The sequence below is a fragment of the Miniopterus natalensis genome, chromosome 18 (genome assembly GCF_054644295.1).
Source record: "Miniopterus natalensis isolate mMinNat1 chromosome 18, mMinNat1.hap1, whole genome shotgun sequence".
Classification (NCBI taxonomy): Eukaryota; Metazoa; Chordata; class Mammalia; order Chiroptera; family Miniopteridae; genus Miniopterus; species Miniopterus natalensis.
In genome coordinates this window covers 39,403,511-39,421,571 of record NC_142098.1, presented here as the reverse complement: position 1 = coordinate 39,421,571, position 18,061 = coordinate 39,403,511, and the positions used below count along the sequence as shown (strand labels likewise).

Here is an 18,061-nt window from a genome sequence, read left to right as displayed (position 1 = left end):
GTTATTAAAGAAGATGTCTGTTTACCCACCGAGGTGGCCAGGCTGCTCAGAGTCTAGCTTGGAGCTACGGGGCCATCGCATTGCCATAAGGTCAGACAACCTGCCTGAAAGCAAAGGCCGGAGGAAAGCAGGCACCAAAGTTGCAGCCAGTCAGATTCCTGGTGAGGACTGGGGCACCTGGATCCAGCTGTGCCTGAAACCCTCATCCATGCGATTAGTTCCCCCTTATGCTTACGTCATTTGTGTTTCATTGGCAATGAAAAGAGTCTAGACTTAAACAGGCCATTTCCAGACTCAGTTTCTCTGTGGCCCTGACTCCCTTTCCACTTCTTCATGTTTTTGTCTCCCACCATGCTGTCCTTCATTTCCAGTTGCCAAGCCCCTCGCTGTAGGGCAGGGAACATCTTTCACTCCCACAACCACAGGCACACCCAGCCCCCAGAGCCCGTCGGCCCCAGGCTCTACCCCTTCTGCCTCCAGGCTCCGCTTCCCCTCCTCTTCATTCCTGTGGCCAGGACCCGCCCTCAGGCCTCACCCTCTCCTACCTGGACCCTCTCCTCAGCCTCCTCCTTGCCCTCCCATCCTCATTTTCCCCCCACAGGGTTCCAGAGGGGTCTTTCTGCACCCAGAGCTGACCTGCCCCTCCCCTGCTGGAAGCCGTGCCCTGGCTCCCCGGCATCCTTGGGCAACAGTTCAGCCCCTCAGCCAGGTGCTTGAGATTCGAATGATTTGGTCTCACCTTCCTCTCCCGTCTCACTCCTTCAAACACTCTCCAGTCACCTTTTATTACTGTATTTAGTAAATGCCCCCCAGCCCTTTCCTGTCTCCACTCCCCACACGCTGTGCTGTTCTGGAATGCCCTCCTCAACTCCCCTTTCCTGGTGCCCCAATGCTCTCATCCTTTCATAAGAAGCGCACATGCTCCCTCCTCCAGGAAGCCTTCTCTAGCTCCTCCTCCCAGCTGTTTTCTGTGCTCTTCCTCCGCATGCTCTTCCTCTGCTCCTCTCCCAGACCTCTGAACACCATCCGCTCCGTCTGTCTTGTTCAGGGATTTGAACCTGGCTGCCTCCCCGGCCAGACCAACAGCTCCTAACTCCTCTCTGGCTCTCCAACATCACCCCTTCAGGGAAGGGCTGAATGTGTATGTTGAGTGAATAAATGAGGGACTATTTCCCTGTATCGCTGTGGCCGGCACTCAGCAGCCCCAACCCCATCTCCCCTGTCCCTTTTAGTCCCCCCAAGGCAACATAGGGTGAAGAACAGAACATGAACTCTGGAGTCAAGTAGACCAGCAGCGAGTGTCATGTCCAGACTGTGCAACCTTGGGCAAATGTCTGCTCCTCTCTGGGCCTAGCTTTAGCCGCCTGTCCTGAAGCTCTCTCCGTGTTTCCCTCTGTGTGTCTCCATTTCTCTCCGCGTCTTTATTTTTCTTCCCCTCTCTCTGTCTGTCTTTGGAACCCTGCCTCATCTAGCTCTGTGTCTGACTTTGAATTTCTATCTCATGTGTCTCTATTTTATATCTTCCTGTCTCTGTCTCTATACTTTCTGCATGTCTCTGTCTCTCTGTGTGTTTGTCTCCATTGCTCTATTTCTCCGTCCCTGTTTCTCCTCATTTCTCTATCTCCTTCCCTGTCTCTCTGCCTTAGCCCCACCTGCCTCCCTCTGTCACTCACCCCATCTCTCTCAGGCCATATCTGTCCCACTCCCTGGCCTGGCATGCAGCCTGGGACACAAAATCCCTGAATCAGCATTTTCCTCTGATTCCAGAAATTGTGTCAGTGCTGCAGTGGGGGCTGGGGCTGGTGTAGCCCTGGCCAGAGGGGTTGCCTCCCTGAGCCCTCACCCACACAGGCCCTGGCCAGCTTGGCCTGCCTTTCTTCCCAGTGTTTGTTCTCTCCAGGGGGAGCACCAGGAAAAGAGGTGAATCTGTGTTTACACACGTGTGCATGGCTCTGGGTGTGTGTCTGCATTTATTTCCAGGAACATGTGTGTGTGAATCTGTAGGTATTTGTGCAAACTCATTCACTCATGCATCTATGCATGCATGCATCCATCCTTCTATCCATCCATCATTCACTCATCCATCCATCCATCCATCCTTCTATCCATCCATCATCCACTCATCCATCCATCCATCCTTCTATCCATCTATCATCCACTTATCCATCCATCCATCCATCCATCCTTCCACTTATCCCTCTATTTCTCAATCTACTTGTTCATTCATTTATTCATTCAACTAACCAATATTTATTGAGTGCCTACTGTGTGCCAGGCACTGTGGCAGGCAGTGGGGACACAGCAGTAAACAAAACAAAATGCTGCCCCCATGAAGCTTATGTGCTCGGCAATCCCCCTCAGTGAGCCAGACCCCCTCCTGCCCCAAGCCTTGCACAGGCTGTTCCTTCTCCCTGAGCTGTTCCCCTCCCCTCCCCCATATTCACCTGACTGATACCATTCTGCGCCCAGTGAAAATGTCACTTGCTCCATGATCTCCTTCTCACACCCACAACACCCTGGACTTTCCATCATGTTCCCTGTCCCAAGGCTGGGATTTTTGTCTTCTTTGTTCCCGCTGCGTCCCTGGTGCCTAGAGCAGTGCCTGGCACACAGTAAATGCCTGGCACTCAGTAAGTATCTATCAAATAGCTGCATGAATTAAATTGAGTGCATGCAGAAGACTCTTTCTCTGTCTCCTGGCTCCCTGTTCAGTGCTCCACGCTATTCTACACTCTCAGTAGAGAGGACAGGCAAGGTCCTCAAACTTCCTGGGTGCAAACAGCATAGTGGCCAAATGGCAGGACTCTAGATTCAGACCCACGCGGCTTTGAATCTCAACTCTGACACTTCCCAGCTGTGTGAACATGGGCAGGGCACTTCCCCTCTCTGAGCCTCAATTTCCTCACTTGTAAAATGTAGTTAAAGCGTACATAAAATGCCCTGGTTGGTGTGGCTCAGTCAGATGGGCATCATTCCCATGAACCGAAAGGTTGCTAAGTTCGATTCCCAGTCAGGGCACATGCCCAGGTTGCGGGATCCCCAGGAGGGGGCGTGCAGGAGGCAGCCGATGGATGTTTCTTTCTCTCTTCCTAAAAATCAATAGAGACATATTTTTAAAAAGAGTACGTAAGCAAATTCATGTAATTGCTAATTATGACAATACTACTAAATACTAACCATTTTTTCACCTTGTATAAATTTAATTTAATCCTCAAAATAACTTAATGACATAGAATCTGAGCTTTTACATTTTCCCCTCCTTCGCCCTGGCCAGCTGGCTCAGTTGGATGAGCATTGTCCTGTACACCAAAAGGTCACTGGTTTGATTGCCGGTCAGGGCCCGTACCCAGGTTGCAGGTTTGGTTCCCAGCTGGGGTGGGCACGGGAGGCAACAGATTGACATTTCTCTCTCACGTCGACGTGTTGTTTTCTCTCTCTCTCCCTCACTCTTTCTCTCTCTCTAAAAAATCAATAAAAAAAGAAAATAACTTAAAATTTTCTTCTTATACCAAAAGGGAAAGTGAGGCATTGAGAATATAAATAACCCAAGGTCTCACAGTGATGACAGAGCAGAGCTGAGGTTTGAACTCTGGTGCTTTGCACCCGAAGTCACGCGCGTTGACCAGAGCACTGCAGCTGCCTCGCGGCCAGGCGCCTCGGAGTCAGTGTCTGGGGCGCGCGGCGGGACGGGCGAGCCCATCTGGCGCAGACCTCTGAGGGCGGGCACCGTGGCACACGTCCCCCCCGCGCCTCCCGTGGAACCGCTGCGCGCGCGCGGGGAGGCCCCCTGCCGGGGAGGGCCAGGCTGTGAGAGTGGGCTCTGGGGACCCTAGGCCTGCGTGCACACGTTTGTGACCATGCGGCTCTGGACCTTCTCCAAGGATTTAACCTCCACGAGTCTCAGTTGTCTCCTCTGTTAAATGGGAATAACAGAGGAGACGGCACAGTTGCCCTGGCCTGTGTGGCTCAGTTAGTTGGAGCATCCTCCTGTGCACCAAGAAGTCACTGGTTCAATCCCGGGTCAGGGCACACGCCCAGGTTGTGGGCTGGATCCCCCGCAGGAGGCCTACAGGGGGCAGGAGATCCATGTTTTTCTCTCTTCTTTCCTCTCTCTCTCTCTCTCTCAAATCAATAAAAACATATTTTTAAAAAGAACTGCACAGTACAGATTAAATGAGAAAACCTCCCATAGCACTTAGCCCAGTGCCCAGCTCAGAGTCAGTGGCGATTATCACTAACTGCTATTAATACGCCAGTGACTGTTTCTTGCTGAGTTAAGAAATATTCATTAAGCACCTACTCGGTGTCGATGCTTTATCTATACTGCCTGTTTCTGTTTTTGTTTCCAAACCTCTGGATCCCTTAGGAAACACGTTTATTGTCCATATTTCTTGATGAGGAGACTGGGGCTCAGCGCACAGAGCGCAAGGTGACAAAGGCAGGAGGCGGCCGGGCAGGACTGAAACCCAGGAGCCTGGGGCACCTCCGCGCGGGGCTGAGGCTCCCGCCGCGCCCCGAGGCTCCGCCTCCCCCCACCGCCCGCCCCCCGGCTCCTCGGAGGCAGCGAGTTGAAGTCCCGCGTCCTGCGGAGGAGGGGCTGGGGGCTGGGCCCGGCTGGAGGGGGCGGGAGGCGTGGACTCCTGGATCTGAGAATGGAGGTGGGCGGGAGCTCCGTATCCTAGGTCCCGCGAGGAGAGGCGGCTGGGCGCCCCGACTTCTCTGCCTGAGAAAATCGGGGCTGTGGGCGGGCACCCCCGGGCCCCGGGGGCGCGGGAGGTCGTGAAGCCAGACCGCCGGCTCCTCCAAGGCAGCGCTGGTCGCGGCGCCCGGGTCCGGGGAGCTCTCCCGCCGCCCTCCCGGCGGCCGCGCGGTTTCGGCTTTCCAGCCGCAGGTTCGGAGGGAAGAAGGGGGGTGCAGGGGCGGAGCGGCGGACCTGCGCCAGGGGCGGGGGGAGGAGCCGAGCGGGCACCGCGGCGGGCGCGCGGGCTGCGGCGGCGGCGGCTCCGGTGAGTCCGCTCCTCCCCTCCCCTGGCACGGCCCCCGCCCCAGCCGGGTCGTGGGGGGCAGTCCGGGCTCTGGGGGCGGGGGCGGTGCAGAGGCGCGCCGATCTCCCGCCGGGGAGTGGGAGTGCTGCGGCGCCCGCTGGCCGCCCCGGGGGAGGGGCACATGGCCCTGGAAGGGGGGGATCCCGAAACACCTGGGTGTACCCCAACCTCGCCCACTGATCCCCTGGGCGTGGGGATCGTTTACCCACTCTGCGGCCCCGAAGGACTTAGGACTCTGAGGCCGCTCTGGGTCCCAGACTTCATTCCTGTCCCCTGCAGTGCTTTGGGACCCCGGCATCTCATAACCCCCCCACCTCCAAAAAAATTCCCATCCTCTCTGCAGCCGGGAGAGGGATTCAGGACTTCAACTCCCAGTAGCCCCTACAGCGACGGGCCTATATAAAGTTGCTGCAGTGCGAGCGCAAGGCCTGCCGGGAATTGTAGTCTCTAGGCTCAACGGGAGGTGGGGGCTCTGAGTGGGAGGGGGTGGCTGGACCTCCCCGGGGTCCCCTGGGGTCGAGCAGCCGGTCAGAGTAGGACAAGGTGTGAGGCTCGGGCTAAGCTTTTCCTCCCGGCCGCGGCCCTCAGATCCCGCACCCCGCCTCACCACCTGGCGCGCGTGGGGACGGGTCCACAGTCCCTGGCCCGCCCTCCAACCCCATGGGCTGCAGCCAGCCGCCGCCCCGGCTGCCACCCAGGACCCGGCAGGGATAAGCGCAGGTGAGTCTGACCGTGCCCGGCCTTCTGCAGAAAGCCCCCCCCCCCCCCACACACACACACCTGTCCATCTGTGAGCCCTGATCTGTCTGTCCCCAGTTTCCCCTGCACTCTCCTTCCAGCCCATCTCTCATGTCTGGCTCCAAACCATGTATCGCTATTTCCCCTGTCCCCCCCCACCTCTTTCTCCTGCCCCCTCTCATTTAGGGTACCCCCCGTCCAACCTTCCTTCCGGACCCGCGTCTGTGTGCCCAGCCCTCCTCTGTATCCTTTTGTCCATCTGTGATCTCTGCCATTTTCCGTCTGCCTGCCTTGATTTCTGCACACCATCCTTTCTCCTGTCCGCTGCTTCTCTCTCGGAGACGTGGCTGTCCCCAGTCTTGCCTGGCCCTCATCACTGCCCTCTGTCTGCCCATCTCTCGCAGGCCGGGGAATTACACACCGAGCTCTTCATAGCTGTCCATCTCAAGTCTCAGCCCTGACTTCCGTCTGTCCAGCCATCCACCCTTCTCTTCTGAGCCCCTTCCCATCGTCAGTTTGCCCTTCCCATCACCTGTCTCTGCCCGCCTCATTTCCCCTCCCCTCAGCTTGCTCCCTCTCTGCACCCTGCAGCTCCCTCCTTGCCAGCCACCACCACCCATAACCGGCTCCTCTCTCTCTGCCTCTGCCCATTCCTCTGCCTCAGCCCTCTCCCCATCCACTCTGACCTGGCCTCCTTGCCCTTCCTGGGCCGTTGCTCATGCTGTTCCAGCTACTTTGAATGCTTTTCCCCACTCCAGCCCCACAGGCCAGCCCCACCTGGGCCTGCAGGTCTCAGATAGCCCGCCCACCCATGACCGCCTGCCTCCCAGTTCCTCCGTGGCATACCCTCCCACTGTTTTTTAGAGCACTTCTCAGTCTGAGAGTGTTTGTTGTTTATGTGTGTTTGCGGATTTGTTTACTCTTTGTCACCTCTCAGTGGCTTGTGGCACCAGGAAATTAGGGAATGCATGAGGTTCGTTCCTGGATGGATCTGCAGCTGTTGGCATAGTGCCTGGCAGGTAGTTGGCGCTCAATGAATATTTATTGAAAGCGCAAATGATGAATGACTGTCCCCTTGTCTGTCCATCCCTAAACTCATGCTGTTCACCTCTGCACCCCTAATCTTTGTCCCCTTGTCTGTCCACCCCTTTATCTGTGCATCCTTAATCTCTACCCCTTGTGGCATTCCCAGTCTCTTCTTCCTGGTCCATGTGTCCCTATTCTCTGTCCTCTTGTCCACTCACACTGGTCTCTGTCCCCTTGTTCGCCCAACCTGTTACTATCCTCTTGCCTGTCCACCCTTAATTTCAGTCCTCTTGTCCATCCGCCCCTAACTTCCTTTTCCTTGGCCACCCCTCCCCAATCTCCGTCCCCTTGTCCATCAACCCCCAATCTCTGTCCCCTTGCCCACCCTTCCTTTCTCTTTCCACACTTTACCCACTCTCTCTCCCCCATCTCGTTCCCCATCTGCACCCTTGCTGGCTCCTCCCAAGCACAGGACCACCGGTCACCATGTCAGGAGACTACGAGGATGACCTCTGCCGGCGGGCACTCATCCTGGTCTCAGACCTCTGTGCACGGGTCCGAGATTCCGACACCAGCGACAGGTGCCAGGAGTTCAACGACCTGCGAATTCGAGGCTATCCCCGGGGCCCGGATGCAGGTCAGCACCCCCAGCTGTCTCAGCCGGCCCCGCTCAGCTTTCTGCTCCCTGTGGGGCCGATCCCTCTTGGAGTCTTGCCTCCATTCTGCCTGCTGCTGACTCCCCAACATTCTGACCTAAGGAGAAGGAGCTGTGTGATCCATTTGACCGACCTTGTGGATTTTTGCCCTATGAGCCTCCCTCATCCACCACACTGCTGCCATATGTCCCCTACAGATATCTTTGTGCATCTTACACAGTGCTTAAACTCAGGCTCTTGAGTCAGACTGACTTGCCTGGGTTCAAATCCCACCTCCCCCACCTACTAACTGGATGGCTTTAGGCAAGTGACTCTACGGTGCCTCAGTTTCCCCACCTGGGCAATGGAAATAATGAAAGTGACTACCTCATGGGACAGCTGAGAGACTCAAATGATATCACACATGTGAAGAGCTTAGAGCAAGCTGGGCACACAATGGTCATTTCATAAATGTTGGGATGTACTCATTAAGCACCAACTGTGTACCAGGCAGCATGAGGTCCTTGGCTTATTTCATTGACGACTCACAATGACCCTTTGTGCTACATATAATCCCCATTTTCAGTTGGGGAAACTGAGGCTCAGAAGGGTGGATTGACTTGCCCAAAGTCACCCAACTAGGAAGCAGCAGGGTCCTAAGAGCTAGGAAGTATGAGTGCCATTGTCTAGATGAGGGACCCTGTAGAAGCATGTCCTGGGAAGTTGAATGACAGTCACGCTTGCTGAGCACTGGGGTAGGGCTCAGCGTCTCACTTGCAGTGTCCAGGGACAGGAATGAGAAGTGAGGTCCAGAGACTGCAGTTACTTGCTTAGCATCTCACAGCCAGTAGGCAGAAGAGCCAGAACTTCACCCTGGGAAGTTTTCCTATCTGGCAAATGGGGAATGCAAGGCTCAGAGTGGTTAAGGTATCTTCCCAAGGCCACACACCAAGCTGGGATTTGAGCCCTGACCTGCCTAACTATGCACACTCCTCTTTCTTTGATCATCTCTGAGTATTTTCGGGACTTTGGTCCTATTTCCAATGATGTATCCTCTTATAGAGAGAAATTGTGTGCTAGTGATAAAGAATAAAATCTGGAGACAGACTGCTGCGTTCAAATCCTGGATCTATCATTTACTCCCTGTGCAACCCCAAGTCACTCAGCCTCTCTGTGCCTCAGTTTCCTCATCTTTAAAATGGTTATATAAAAATGCCAACCTTGCAGAGTAGTGCTTAAACTAAATAATATATGTAAATTGCTTTGTACAATGCATGACAAATACTAAAACTTATTTTCTTTAATTATTTTTAAAAGCTTAGCTCTTTGGGGACAGCAGTGGGAAGATAAACTGTGACCCCCACCCTGACCCCTGACCCCTGTGCTTGCTCTCTCCAGACATCTCTGTGAGCCTGCTGTCAGTCATCGTGACCTTCTGTGGCATCGTCCTCCTGGGCGTCTCCCTCTTCGTGTCCTGGAAGTTGTGCTGGGTGCCCTGGCGGGACAAGGGAGGCTCAGCAGTGGGTGGTGGCCCCCTGCGCAAAGAGCTGGGCCCTGGGGTCGGGCTGGCAGGCCTGGTAGGCGGCAGTGGGCACCACCTGGGGGCTGGCCTGGGTGGCCATCCTCTGCTGGGGGGCCCACATCACCATGCCCACACCGCCCACCACCCACCCTTTGCTGAACTGCTGGAGCCAGGCACCCTAGGGGGCTCTGACACCCCTGAGCCTTCCTACTTGGACATGGACTCGTATCCAGAGGCCGCAGCAGCAGCAGTTGCTGTTGGGGTCAAACCCAGCCAGACATCTCCTGAGCTGCCTTCTGAGGGTGGAGCTGGCTCTGGACTGCTCCTGCTGCCCCCCAGTGGTGGGAGTTTGCCCAGTGCCCAGTCACATCAGCAGGTCACAAGCCTAGCACCCACCACCAGGTGAGACAGGCTGATGGGCTGGGGGTTCACTCTGAATGTCTGCTTCTCTTCTGTGTCTGTTTCCCATCTGTGGCTCTCCTGTGCCCTGAGGGAGGAGAGGTTCAGAGTACTGAGTCCTGGGGCAGTAGGGGGCTTGGGGTGTGGACTCCTGGATCCTGGGGATAAAGGAAGCTGGGGCTTTGGGCTCCTGGGTCTGGGAGAAGCCTAGAGTCCTTGGACCTAAGGGAAGAGGGGGCTTGAGGCCTGTGCCCCTGCATCCAGAGGGAGAAAGGGGACTGGAGGTAGGACCTCAGAGTCAGGAAGGTGGAAAGAATGAGGGTGAGGCACCCCCAAGACTCTGAGGCAAAAGGCGGTTCACAAAACCTGAGTGTTGGATACACAGATGTGAGCAGGAAGACAGACCCTGCCCTCATGTCACTCAAATCCTGGGGAAGTGGGCCCCAGATCGGCTGTCTCAGTCCAGTAAGTCAGGCCAGTGCTGCAGTAAAGCAGCTTAGGGAACTGCGGCTGTGGGATGTGACATATCACATTGATTGCTTTATGGATGTTGAACCATCCTTGCATTCTTGGAATGAATCCCAGTTTGTCATAATCTTTTTCATGTATGTTGAACTCGGTTTGCTAATATTTTTTGAGAATTTTTACATCTCTGTACATTGAGGATATTGACCTGTAATTTTCTTTTTTTGACAAAAAGGAAAAGACAGGATAGTGAGATCTGAAGGACAGATAAGGGTTTAGGGGGCCTGGGCTGTGTGCCGCCCCAGGAATCCATGGAGAAGTTAATCTGAGTCACCAGCTTGAGGTTGAGGAGGTTTCTGGAGGCTGCTGCCCAAGCAGGTCTGGGCTGGAGCTAGCTTAGAGAAGGGGATAACTGCCCCCCCAATACAGATGGGGAAACTGAGGCTCAGAGAATGCAGGTGGCTTGCTCCAGGTCACAGTGAGCAAAGGTGGGGATTTGTGGCACCTGGATGTGGGGAAGAGGCAGGGGGGAGTCTCCCAGATCTTCAGATGCAAAGATGAGAGCCACCCAGCACACCTTGGTCTTCCCCTTCCCCTGCAGGTATCCAGCCCTGCCCCGGCCCCTCACCCAGCAGACCCTGACTACCCAGCCAGACCCGGGCAGTGAGGAGCGGCCACCCGCCCTACCCTTACCCCTGCCAGGTGGCGAAGAAAAGGCCAAGCTCATTGGACAGATCAAGCCAGAGCTGTACCAGGGGACTGGACCCGGCAGCTGGCGTAGCGGCGGGGCCCCAGGCTCTGGAGAGGCTGGTGCGGGGGCACCCTGCGGCCGCATCAGCTTTGCCCTGCGGTACCTCTATGGCTCCGACCAGCTGGTGGTGCGGATCCTGCAGGCCTTGGACCTCCCAGCCAAGGACTCCAACGGCTTCTCAGACCCCTATGTCAAGATCTACCTGCTGCCTGACCGCAAGAAAAAATTTCAGACCAAGGTCTGGGGTGAAGGGTGGACACCGGGTTCCACAGAGCAGGGGCTGGGGCCCTGGGCTCCTGGGTTCTGGGGAGGAGGTGCTGGTGGGCATGGTGTCTGTCTGCCTCCCTCACGCCCCCCAGGTGCACAGGAAGACCCTGAACCCTGTGTTCAACGAGACATTTCAGTTCGCGGTGCCCCTGGCTGAGCTGGCCCAGCGCAAACTGCACTTCAGCGTCTACGACTTTGACCGCTTCTCCCGGCACGACCTCATTGGCCAGGTGGTGCTGGACAACCTGCTGGAGCTGGCCGAGCAGCCCCCCGACCGGCCACTGTGGCGGGACATCGTGGAGGGCGGCTCGGTCAGTGGCCCCTCCTTCCCTTTAGGTTTGCAGCCTCCTTGCCCTCAGACTGCATAGCCTTCTAACTTCTTGACCCTGGAGTTTTCTTTTAAATTTTATTTTCTTGCAAAATATTGCAAGTGCACAAGAAAGATTACAGGATGGACCCCCGTGCCCTCCACACTTTGTCAGACAGGAACATCATGCCTGGGCCCCAGGTTTCTCAAATTCCGTCCGTCCCCCCCCCCCCCCCCCCCCCCCGGCATCTGATGGTAGCAGTCAAGAAAAACATAATAGGTGTCCAGGTGCCCACCAGGCAGCTTTATCAAAACTTCATGCCAGGAACCCGCAACCTCTGTCCTCTGATCCCAGATTCCTGACCCTCCAGCTCTCCAGAGTTCTAGGGTTTGTTTTTCCAACCCACCCACCCCCGACTTTCCACTTCCCAGCCTTCCTGAGTCCCTGGCCTAACCCTCCGATCTCCAGACATTTTACATGTCCAGCCCTTGACTTCCAAACTCTCCCACTTAATCCAGTCCTGTCTCTTCACAGTCTCCACCCGGATCCCAATAGCGGGGTCCCCCAGGCCTTACGCAGTCCGCGATCCTAATGTCCTTGCCCCCCAATTCCCCAGCATTTAGGTCGTAGGACCCCTGCTGACCCCCTTCCTCATTTCCCATGATCCTCACCTACTGGAACCTCATTCTCTGTCTGCCAACCCCTCCCCCCGCCCCATTCCTGGGTCCTTCTTGGGTGTCCTGAGCCCTTCCTCCTCTAACCCTCAGCCCTCGCCAGTCCAATCTAGGGACCCCCAACATTCCAACTTTGCCAGTCTGGGGAAGCTGTGTGTATCGGGGGGTTGGGGAGGGGTGAGCCCTGTCCTCACACCAGGAGAGGGCTGGCTGCCCACACGATGGCCATGCTCAGGTCCTTTCTTCCTCTGGGCCTCAGTTTCCCCATATGTAGGATGACATGGTTGAACCGCGTGCCCACGGCTCTGCCTGCAGTTCCCCTCAAGGGGCTCTCCATGGACAGCTTGCTCAGTCCAAGCCCAGCCTCTGAGAACCAAGTGCTTAATTCCAGGACCCTTGTCCCCAAGGCCCCCATCTGCCTCCCCACACTCCCTGTCGTAACCCTAAGCAGCCCCCCATGAAGGCCCCCTCCCTGCTGTGCCTGTCACTTCTTTTCTCTCTCCCTCATTACCACTCAGGGTCTCCACCCACCATGTTCTCATTCATTCCTCCACCTCTGGCTTCTTTCTGCAGGATCGGGACCCGGGAACCCTGGAGTTCACTGTCAGGGCCAGCATCATGAGGGACAGGAGGGGCCTTGCTCTGGGGTGCAGGGGCTCTGGGAGCTCATGGGAGGAGGTGACAGATGAGCTGAGCTTGAAGGCTGAGAGGAGGGAACAGCCTGGGACAGGGCCTGGAGAGGAGTGAGTGGGGGGGCCAGGGTCCAAGGCCAGGTCAGCCAGCATGGTTGGGAGGCCAGGGTCCGGATGAGGCTGCAGTGCTGGGTGGTCCAGGTCCTAGGTCCTGGCTAGCTCTGGCCACTGCTCTGTGTCTGTGTGTCTGCGTGGGAGGGTCTGTCTCCTTTGGGTCTCATCCTGGGTCTGGGTGTGTCTCCTGCCCTCCCTGAGACTGACTTCTCTGTCTCTGTCTCACTGTCTCTGGTCTCTGACCCTTTCTCTGGGTAGGTTGCTGTTTGTCTCTCTGGGTCTTTGCACCTCCCCTCTCATTCTGGTCTCTGTCAGTCTGGGTCTCCATACCTCCCCACCAAGTCTCAGCCCCCCTTTCTCTGGGTCTCCGTTCCTGCCCCTTGGGGCTCTGGCCCCTCCCGGGACTCTGTACTCCCCCTCTGCAGTCTCCGCTCCCCAGAGGCTCTGGGCCTCTGACCCTCTCTCTGGTTCTCCATCTGTCCGGGTCTCTGTTTTTCTTACTTTAGAGCCGTGGGTCTGTCCTTCCAACTGCATCTCTGGGTTTGGGCTCCGTCTCAGCCTGTTTCTCACTGGAAGCCCCTCTCTCTCTCTGACCCCCTCCCCCACTCTGGCCTCTTCCTATCTTCCCAGCAGAACAAACAGGCTTTGACCGCGGCCGGCAGCTGCCGCCCCAAGTTAGCAGGTTTGGCCCAGAGTCAGATTAAGTGGATGTGAAACCGGAGTCCTGGATGGGCATCGGGGGAGAGATGGGAGGCCCAGGCAGGGCGTCGCTAACCCCCTTTCCCCAACCGCAGGAAAAGGCAGACCTTGGGGAGCTCAACTTCTCACTCTGCTACCTCCCCACCGCCGGGCGCCTCACGGTGACCATCATCAAAGCCTCTAACCTCAAAGCCATGGACCTCACTGGCTTCTCGGGTGGGTCCGAGGAGGCGGAGATCCGAGGGAAGAGGGGCTGGGGGCCCGGGCTCCTGGGTCTCAGGGAGAAAAAGCTGGGGACCCAGGCCCTTGGTGGGGAGGGGTCCACGAGAGGAAGTCGTGGTTCAGTGCTCCCACCGCCCACCCCCAGACCCCTACGTGAAGGCCTCTCTGATCAGCGAGGGGCGGCGTCTCAAGAAGCGGAAAACCTCCATCAAGAAGAACACGCTGAACCCCACCTACAACGAGGCGCTGGTGTTCGACGTGGCCCCAGAGAGCGTGGAGAACGTGGGGCTCAGCATCGCAGTGGTGGACTACGATTGGTGAGGGCAGCGGCGGGCCTGGGGCTCCTGCGGGGGGGGGACCGGGCTCGCCCCCTCCCTACCTGGGTGCTCATCGCCCACCCACTCCCCCCACCCCAGCATCGGGCACAACGAGGTGATCGGTGTGTGCCGTGTGGGCCCCGACGCTGCCGACCCCCACGGCCGCGAGCACTGGGCCGAGATGCTGGCCAACCCCCGCAAGCCGGTGGAGCACTGGCATCAGCTGGTGGAGGTGAGTGGCCCCCCCCATTCACCCGCCTGCCTCTTGGCCTCTCCATTCACCCAACGCATCATGTCTTTTCGGGCTTTGCAGTCAGACGGCCCAGGTTCAAATCCCTGCTCCACCAGCTTTAGCTGTGTGACTTAGAACCAGTCGCTTAGCGTCTCTGTGCCTCAGGGCCCTCCGCTGGGAAATGGGCTGTTACTAGCAGCTACCAGGAGCCTAGATGCGAGGAGCCAGTGAGTTAGTGCAGGATCAACTCGCCTCTTAGCGAGGGCTCAGCAAATGGCCAGCCACCGCTCCTCGCGTCGCTCAGTCCACGGTAAGGGGGACGCCGAGTGGCGGCATGGAGCAGGGCTGGGCTCTCGGAAAAGCAGGGTGTGACAGTCTGTGGGTTGTGCTCCGCTGGGTGGGGATGGACAGATGGATGAACAAGAACAGAAGGTCAGTGGAACGGAGCCGGACTGTCACAGGGCACTGCCCATAGTAAGGATCGCGGTGTCATCTTGTCTTTCCTTTCTGGTACCGTGGATCGTGATCCAGAAAGTTTGGACGTCTGGGGAATGGGCCTGCCTCTCGGGGAGCCAGGGAGGGCCTCTAGGAGGTGGCCTTTGAGCAGAGGCCTGGAGTTGAGAGGCAGTGGGCTCAGGTGACGGTTTGAAGGAGGAGGTGGCAAGGCCCCGGCACCTCGCATCCTCAGGAGCGGTTGGGAGGCGGGAGGCCAGGTCCCTGCAGGCGGCTGAGCCCAGCAGGTCACAGGAGGCCTTGGGGGTCTTGAGAGAACCAGGTTGACAATTGTTTTTAATTAAAATCATTTAAGATCATCACGTGGTCCAGAGAAGTTTTCAAACATGGCCACCCTCTCATTTGAAACCCAGAAAAGCAAAGGAGTCGATTTTGAAAAGATTACTGTTGAATTTGCTGCCATGAAAGCCAAAGAAGTAAAATTACACTAAATTCTGTTTAGGGTGTGAGTAAATAACACACTTAAACTTATGTGAATCTCAACACAGTTACTCTTCATTCTTTTCAATATTTTTCAATTACTTTAATATTCCAGAAAAAAATTAATCGTAAAAATTGGGGTGCATTTTTTTTTTTGTTCATTTTGGGTCCTGATATGGCCTGGGACTGGCCTTTACTAAATTTCATATTTTGTTCATCATGGATTTTTTGAAAACATCGCATTCCAACCACGTTTCTCTCGATCGCCGAGTTTGGGTGCACCCGAACTCTCGTGCTGGGTGAGTTCCTCGGTCGCCTCTCTCTAGTCCGGCCGCTTGGGGCTTATTTCCAGGGCTGGGGAGGGATCTGAGCAGCTGAGCGTGCAACTCAGATTTGTCTTTCAAAAGACTGTGGCTCTACTTAGGCTGACAGATGGCAGCTGCGCCCTCCTCCTGGCACCCGAGTGTCTCCCCTGCACTCACTCATTCATTCCGCAGGCTTCTCCGGAAGCTCCCGTGGGCCGTCCTCATGCTGGGCAATGCTGGGCGCAGAGGGAAGCTGAGCCCTGGCTGAGCCTGGCCCTGACCCTGACTTTCAGCCAAAAGTCTATGTGGCCCCAGAAAGTCTTTCTACCCCAAGAGCCAACCCTGCCCCCTCTCTGCTCATGGCCCTCCTTTGGCTCCCCAGTGCCCCCAGGACAGAGTCTCAGCCCCCCTGAGGCCCTGCACAGCCTGCCCCACTCACCCCTGTGGCCTCATCACTCTTCACATTTCCAGTGACTTTCTATTCGTGCCTCAGTTTCCCCATCTGTAGAATAGGGCTGTAATTCCACTCGCTTCAGAGTGAGTGAACAGGAGCACTGTGGATATGGAAACAGAATTGCTGTCTTGTGCTGTTGATTAGTAGTGATGGTTTTGCCACTGTCCCCCACTCCTGAACCTTCTGGATTTCCCACTTCAGGAAAAGACTTTGAGCAGCTTCACAAAAGGCAGCAAAGGATTGTCAGAGAAAGAGAACTCAGAGTGAGGGGTAAGGAACCCAGATGAGAGCGTGGGCCTAGGGGTCCACACTCTGAGTCTGCGGGAGGAGGGACTGGGGTCAGGACTCCTGGGTCTGAGGGAGAAGGGGCTGGGGACCAGCGTTCCTGGGTCCCTGGGGCGTGATGGAGCTAAGGAGGCCATGGGCTGTTCTCTGCCAGCACCAATGTCTCCTCCCTGCCTGGTTCTGCAGGTCTGGCCTAGGCCCGGGATCGGACCAGGCCCCCTCAGGACCCCATCCCTTCCTGCCCGGACTGTGAACTCATCTCTTCGAAGCCATAACGTCCGAGCTGCGTGGTGCAGGGCGGCCCTGGGCCTGCCCGTCCTCTACCCCTGGAGGCATGAGGGAGGGAGGCAGGCAGGCCCAGCTCCCTGTTTCAGGGTGGGGGGCATTCAGTCTCCACTGTGTCTGTCTATACTTCCCGGGGCTCCCCTTTCAGGCGAGGGGCCGTGCATGTCTGGGGGACCCCAGCCCCCCAAACCCTCCGTCTGTCTGTCTCTTTGCTGTTCGTTCAAGATTTGGTGTCCTGACCCTCGTTCTTACCGTGAATGTCAATGGACCGATCCTCCGTGTTCCCCCAGACACGCACACACCCGTGTCTACCCCTTCTGTTCGCCACACCCCGCGTCTGGCCGATCCACCCACTGCTGCTGCTATCAATGCCAGAATAAACACACACGTGGGTCTCACCACCCGGGGCTCCTGTCCTCTTTGGGACCGGGAGGGTGGGCTGGGACATCCTGACTCTGGGTTCAGACAAATGTTCCATCCCCTGGATGGGTGACCTTTGGCAACTTCATTGATCTCTCTGAGCCTTAGTTTGTAAATGTCACATTGGCCAGGACCACTATGATTATAGGATATAAAATGCACTCCAAACCACCATAACCACAAGCAGAATTGGAAGACCTCCGTATATGGCAAGTCTGAGCATATAGAAGGATTTCAGGCATGGCTGGATCCAGGTGTTCAAGTGACTCTGCTTAACTCTTTATTGGCTCTATTCTCAAGCAAATCTTTGCAGTGGTAATAAGATGGCCATTAGAGCTCCAGGCTAGAACCCTGCATCAGCTCTGATGCCTTCAGCTGCATTTCCAATGGAAAGAGCTGAAATGATAGAGATCGCTTTTGCACAAATAACAAATCCTGCAAAGACACAGAGTCCCAGGGTTGGCATCTCTGAGCTTTGGTTTGCCTTCCCCTCATGAGTACAAACAGTCTGCACATCCTGTTCGCACCCGGTGGCGTCTAAAGCAGGAAATGTGGACGGGCCTCCGCTATCTGCTCGCCTTTTTTCTCCCCAGAAGTTCTCCTCATTTGCCAGAACTGGGTTCGACTGCCACCCTGAGTTGGAGAGCAGTCTGGGAAAGTGAGCATCTGTCCTTTCTAGTCTCCATCGGGGGTGTGGGCTCTGTCAGCCAAGAAGCACAGAGAGGGCAACAATTATTAGGTAAGAAATTAACAGGACCTGCTGTAATCACCTTGAGAGCAGACAAGTTCAGAGGAAACAAAATCAGGGTCTCTGATGGGTTGCGCTTGGGTCTTGGATGACCACCTCCGGCCAATGGTGTGTCCAATTAGCAAGCTTGCTCTTGGGCCTGCCCCCTGCCATGACCGACTTCACCCCCCCGCCCATCTCACCTGGGATTGGCTCGGCCCCCTCAGGACCTCACCCCTTCTTGCCCAGCTGTGAACTCATTTCCTGACGTCATAACCATTCTTCAGTAGAGAACATAAGGGTCCTTTGGTTGACAGCCCCAAGAGAATCACATGGCAGTGGACAAGGGAGAGTCCCTCAAAGTAGTAAATGTCCCAGTACATTCGGCTCTTGGCTACTGGGCATTAATTCACACCCACTTTTCTATAAACACCATGTCAAAAAATTCTACCATGAAAAATGGTACAACCACTGAACGTTTGCTAGGGCTGCTGTAACAAATGGCCACAAGCTCGCTAGCTGAAAACAAAAGAAATTTATTCTCTCGCAGTTCTGGAGGCCAGAAGTCTGCAGTCAAGGTGTCAGCGGGGTTGGCAGGTTCTGAGG

The 18,061-nt window shown here is 56.2% G+C and overlaps 1 protein-coding gene across 1 annotated transcript; it reads left to right on the top strand.

Annotated features, from left to right (window-relative positions):
* Window positions 1-6,618: 6,618 nt before the first annotated feature.
* SYT3 (synaptotagmin 3) lies at window positions 6,619-16,717 on the top strand. The gene is made up of 10 exons (XM_016206015.2): window positions 6,619-6,802; window positions 7,277-7,446; window positions 8,843-9,368; window positions 10,432-10,819; window positions 10,941-11,159; window positions 13,371-13,491; window positions 13,643-13,814; window positions 13,914-14,046; window positions 15,940-16,008; window positions 16,210-16,717. The coding sequence occupies exons 2-9, from the start codon at window positions 7,296-7,298 to the stop codon at window positions 16,003-16,005; spliced, it is 1,776 nt and encodes a 591-aa protein (XP_016061501.2). The 5' UTR covers window positions 6,619-6,802; window positions 7,277-7,295; the 3' UTR covers window positions 16,006-16,008; window positions 16,210-16,717.
* Window positions 16,718-18,061: the final 1,344 nt, after the last annotated feature.

Excerpts from the sequence above, each read along its gene's own strand:
- SYT3 (XM_016206015.2), top strand. The coding sequence starts at position 7,296 with ATGTCAGGAGACTACGAGGATGACCTCTGCCGGCGGGCACTCATCCTG. Across the intron at positions 9,369-10,431 it reads AGCCTAGCACCCACCACCAG|GTATCCAGCCCTGCCCCGGC; the intron begins GTGAGACAGGCT and ends CTTCCCCTGCAG. Across the intron at positions 13,492-13,642 it reads GGACCTCACTGGCTTCTCGG|ACCCCTACGTGAAGGCCTCT; the intron begins GTGGGTCCGAGG and ends GCCCACCCCCAG.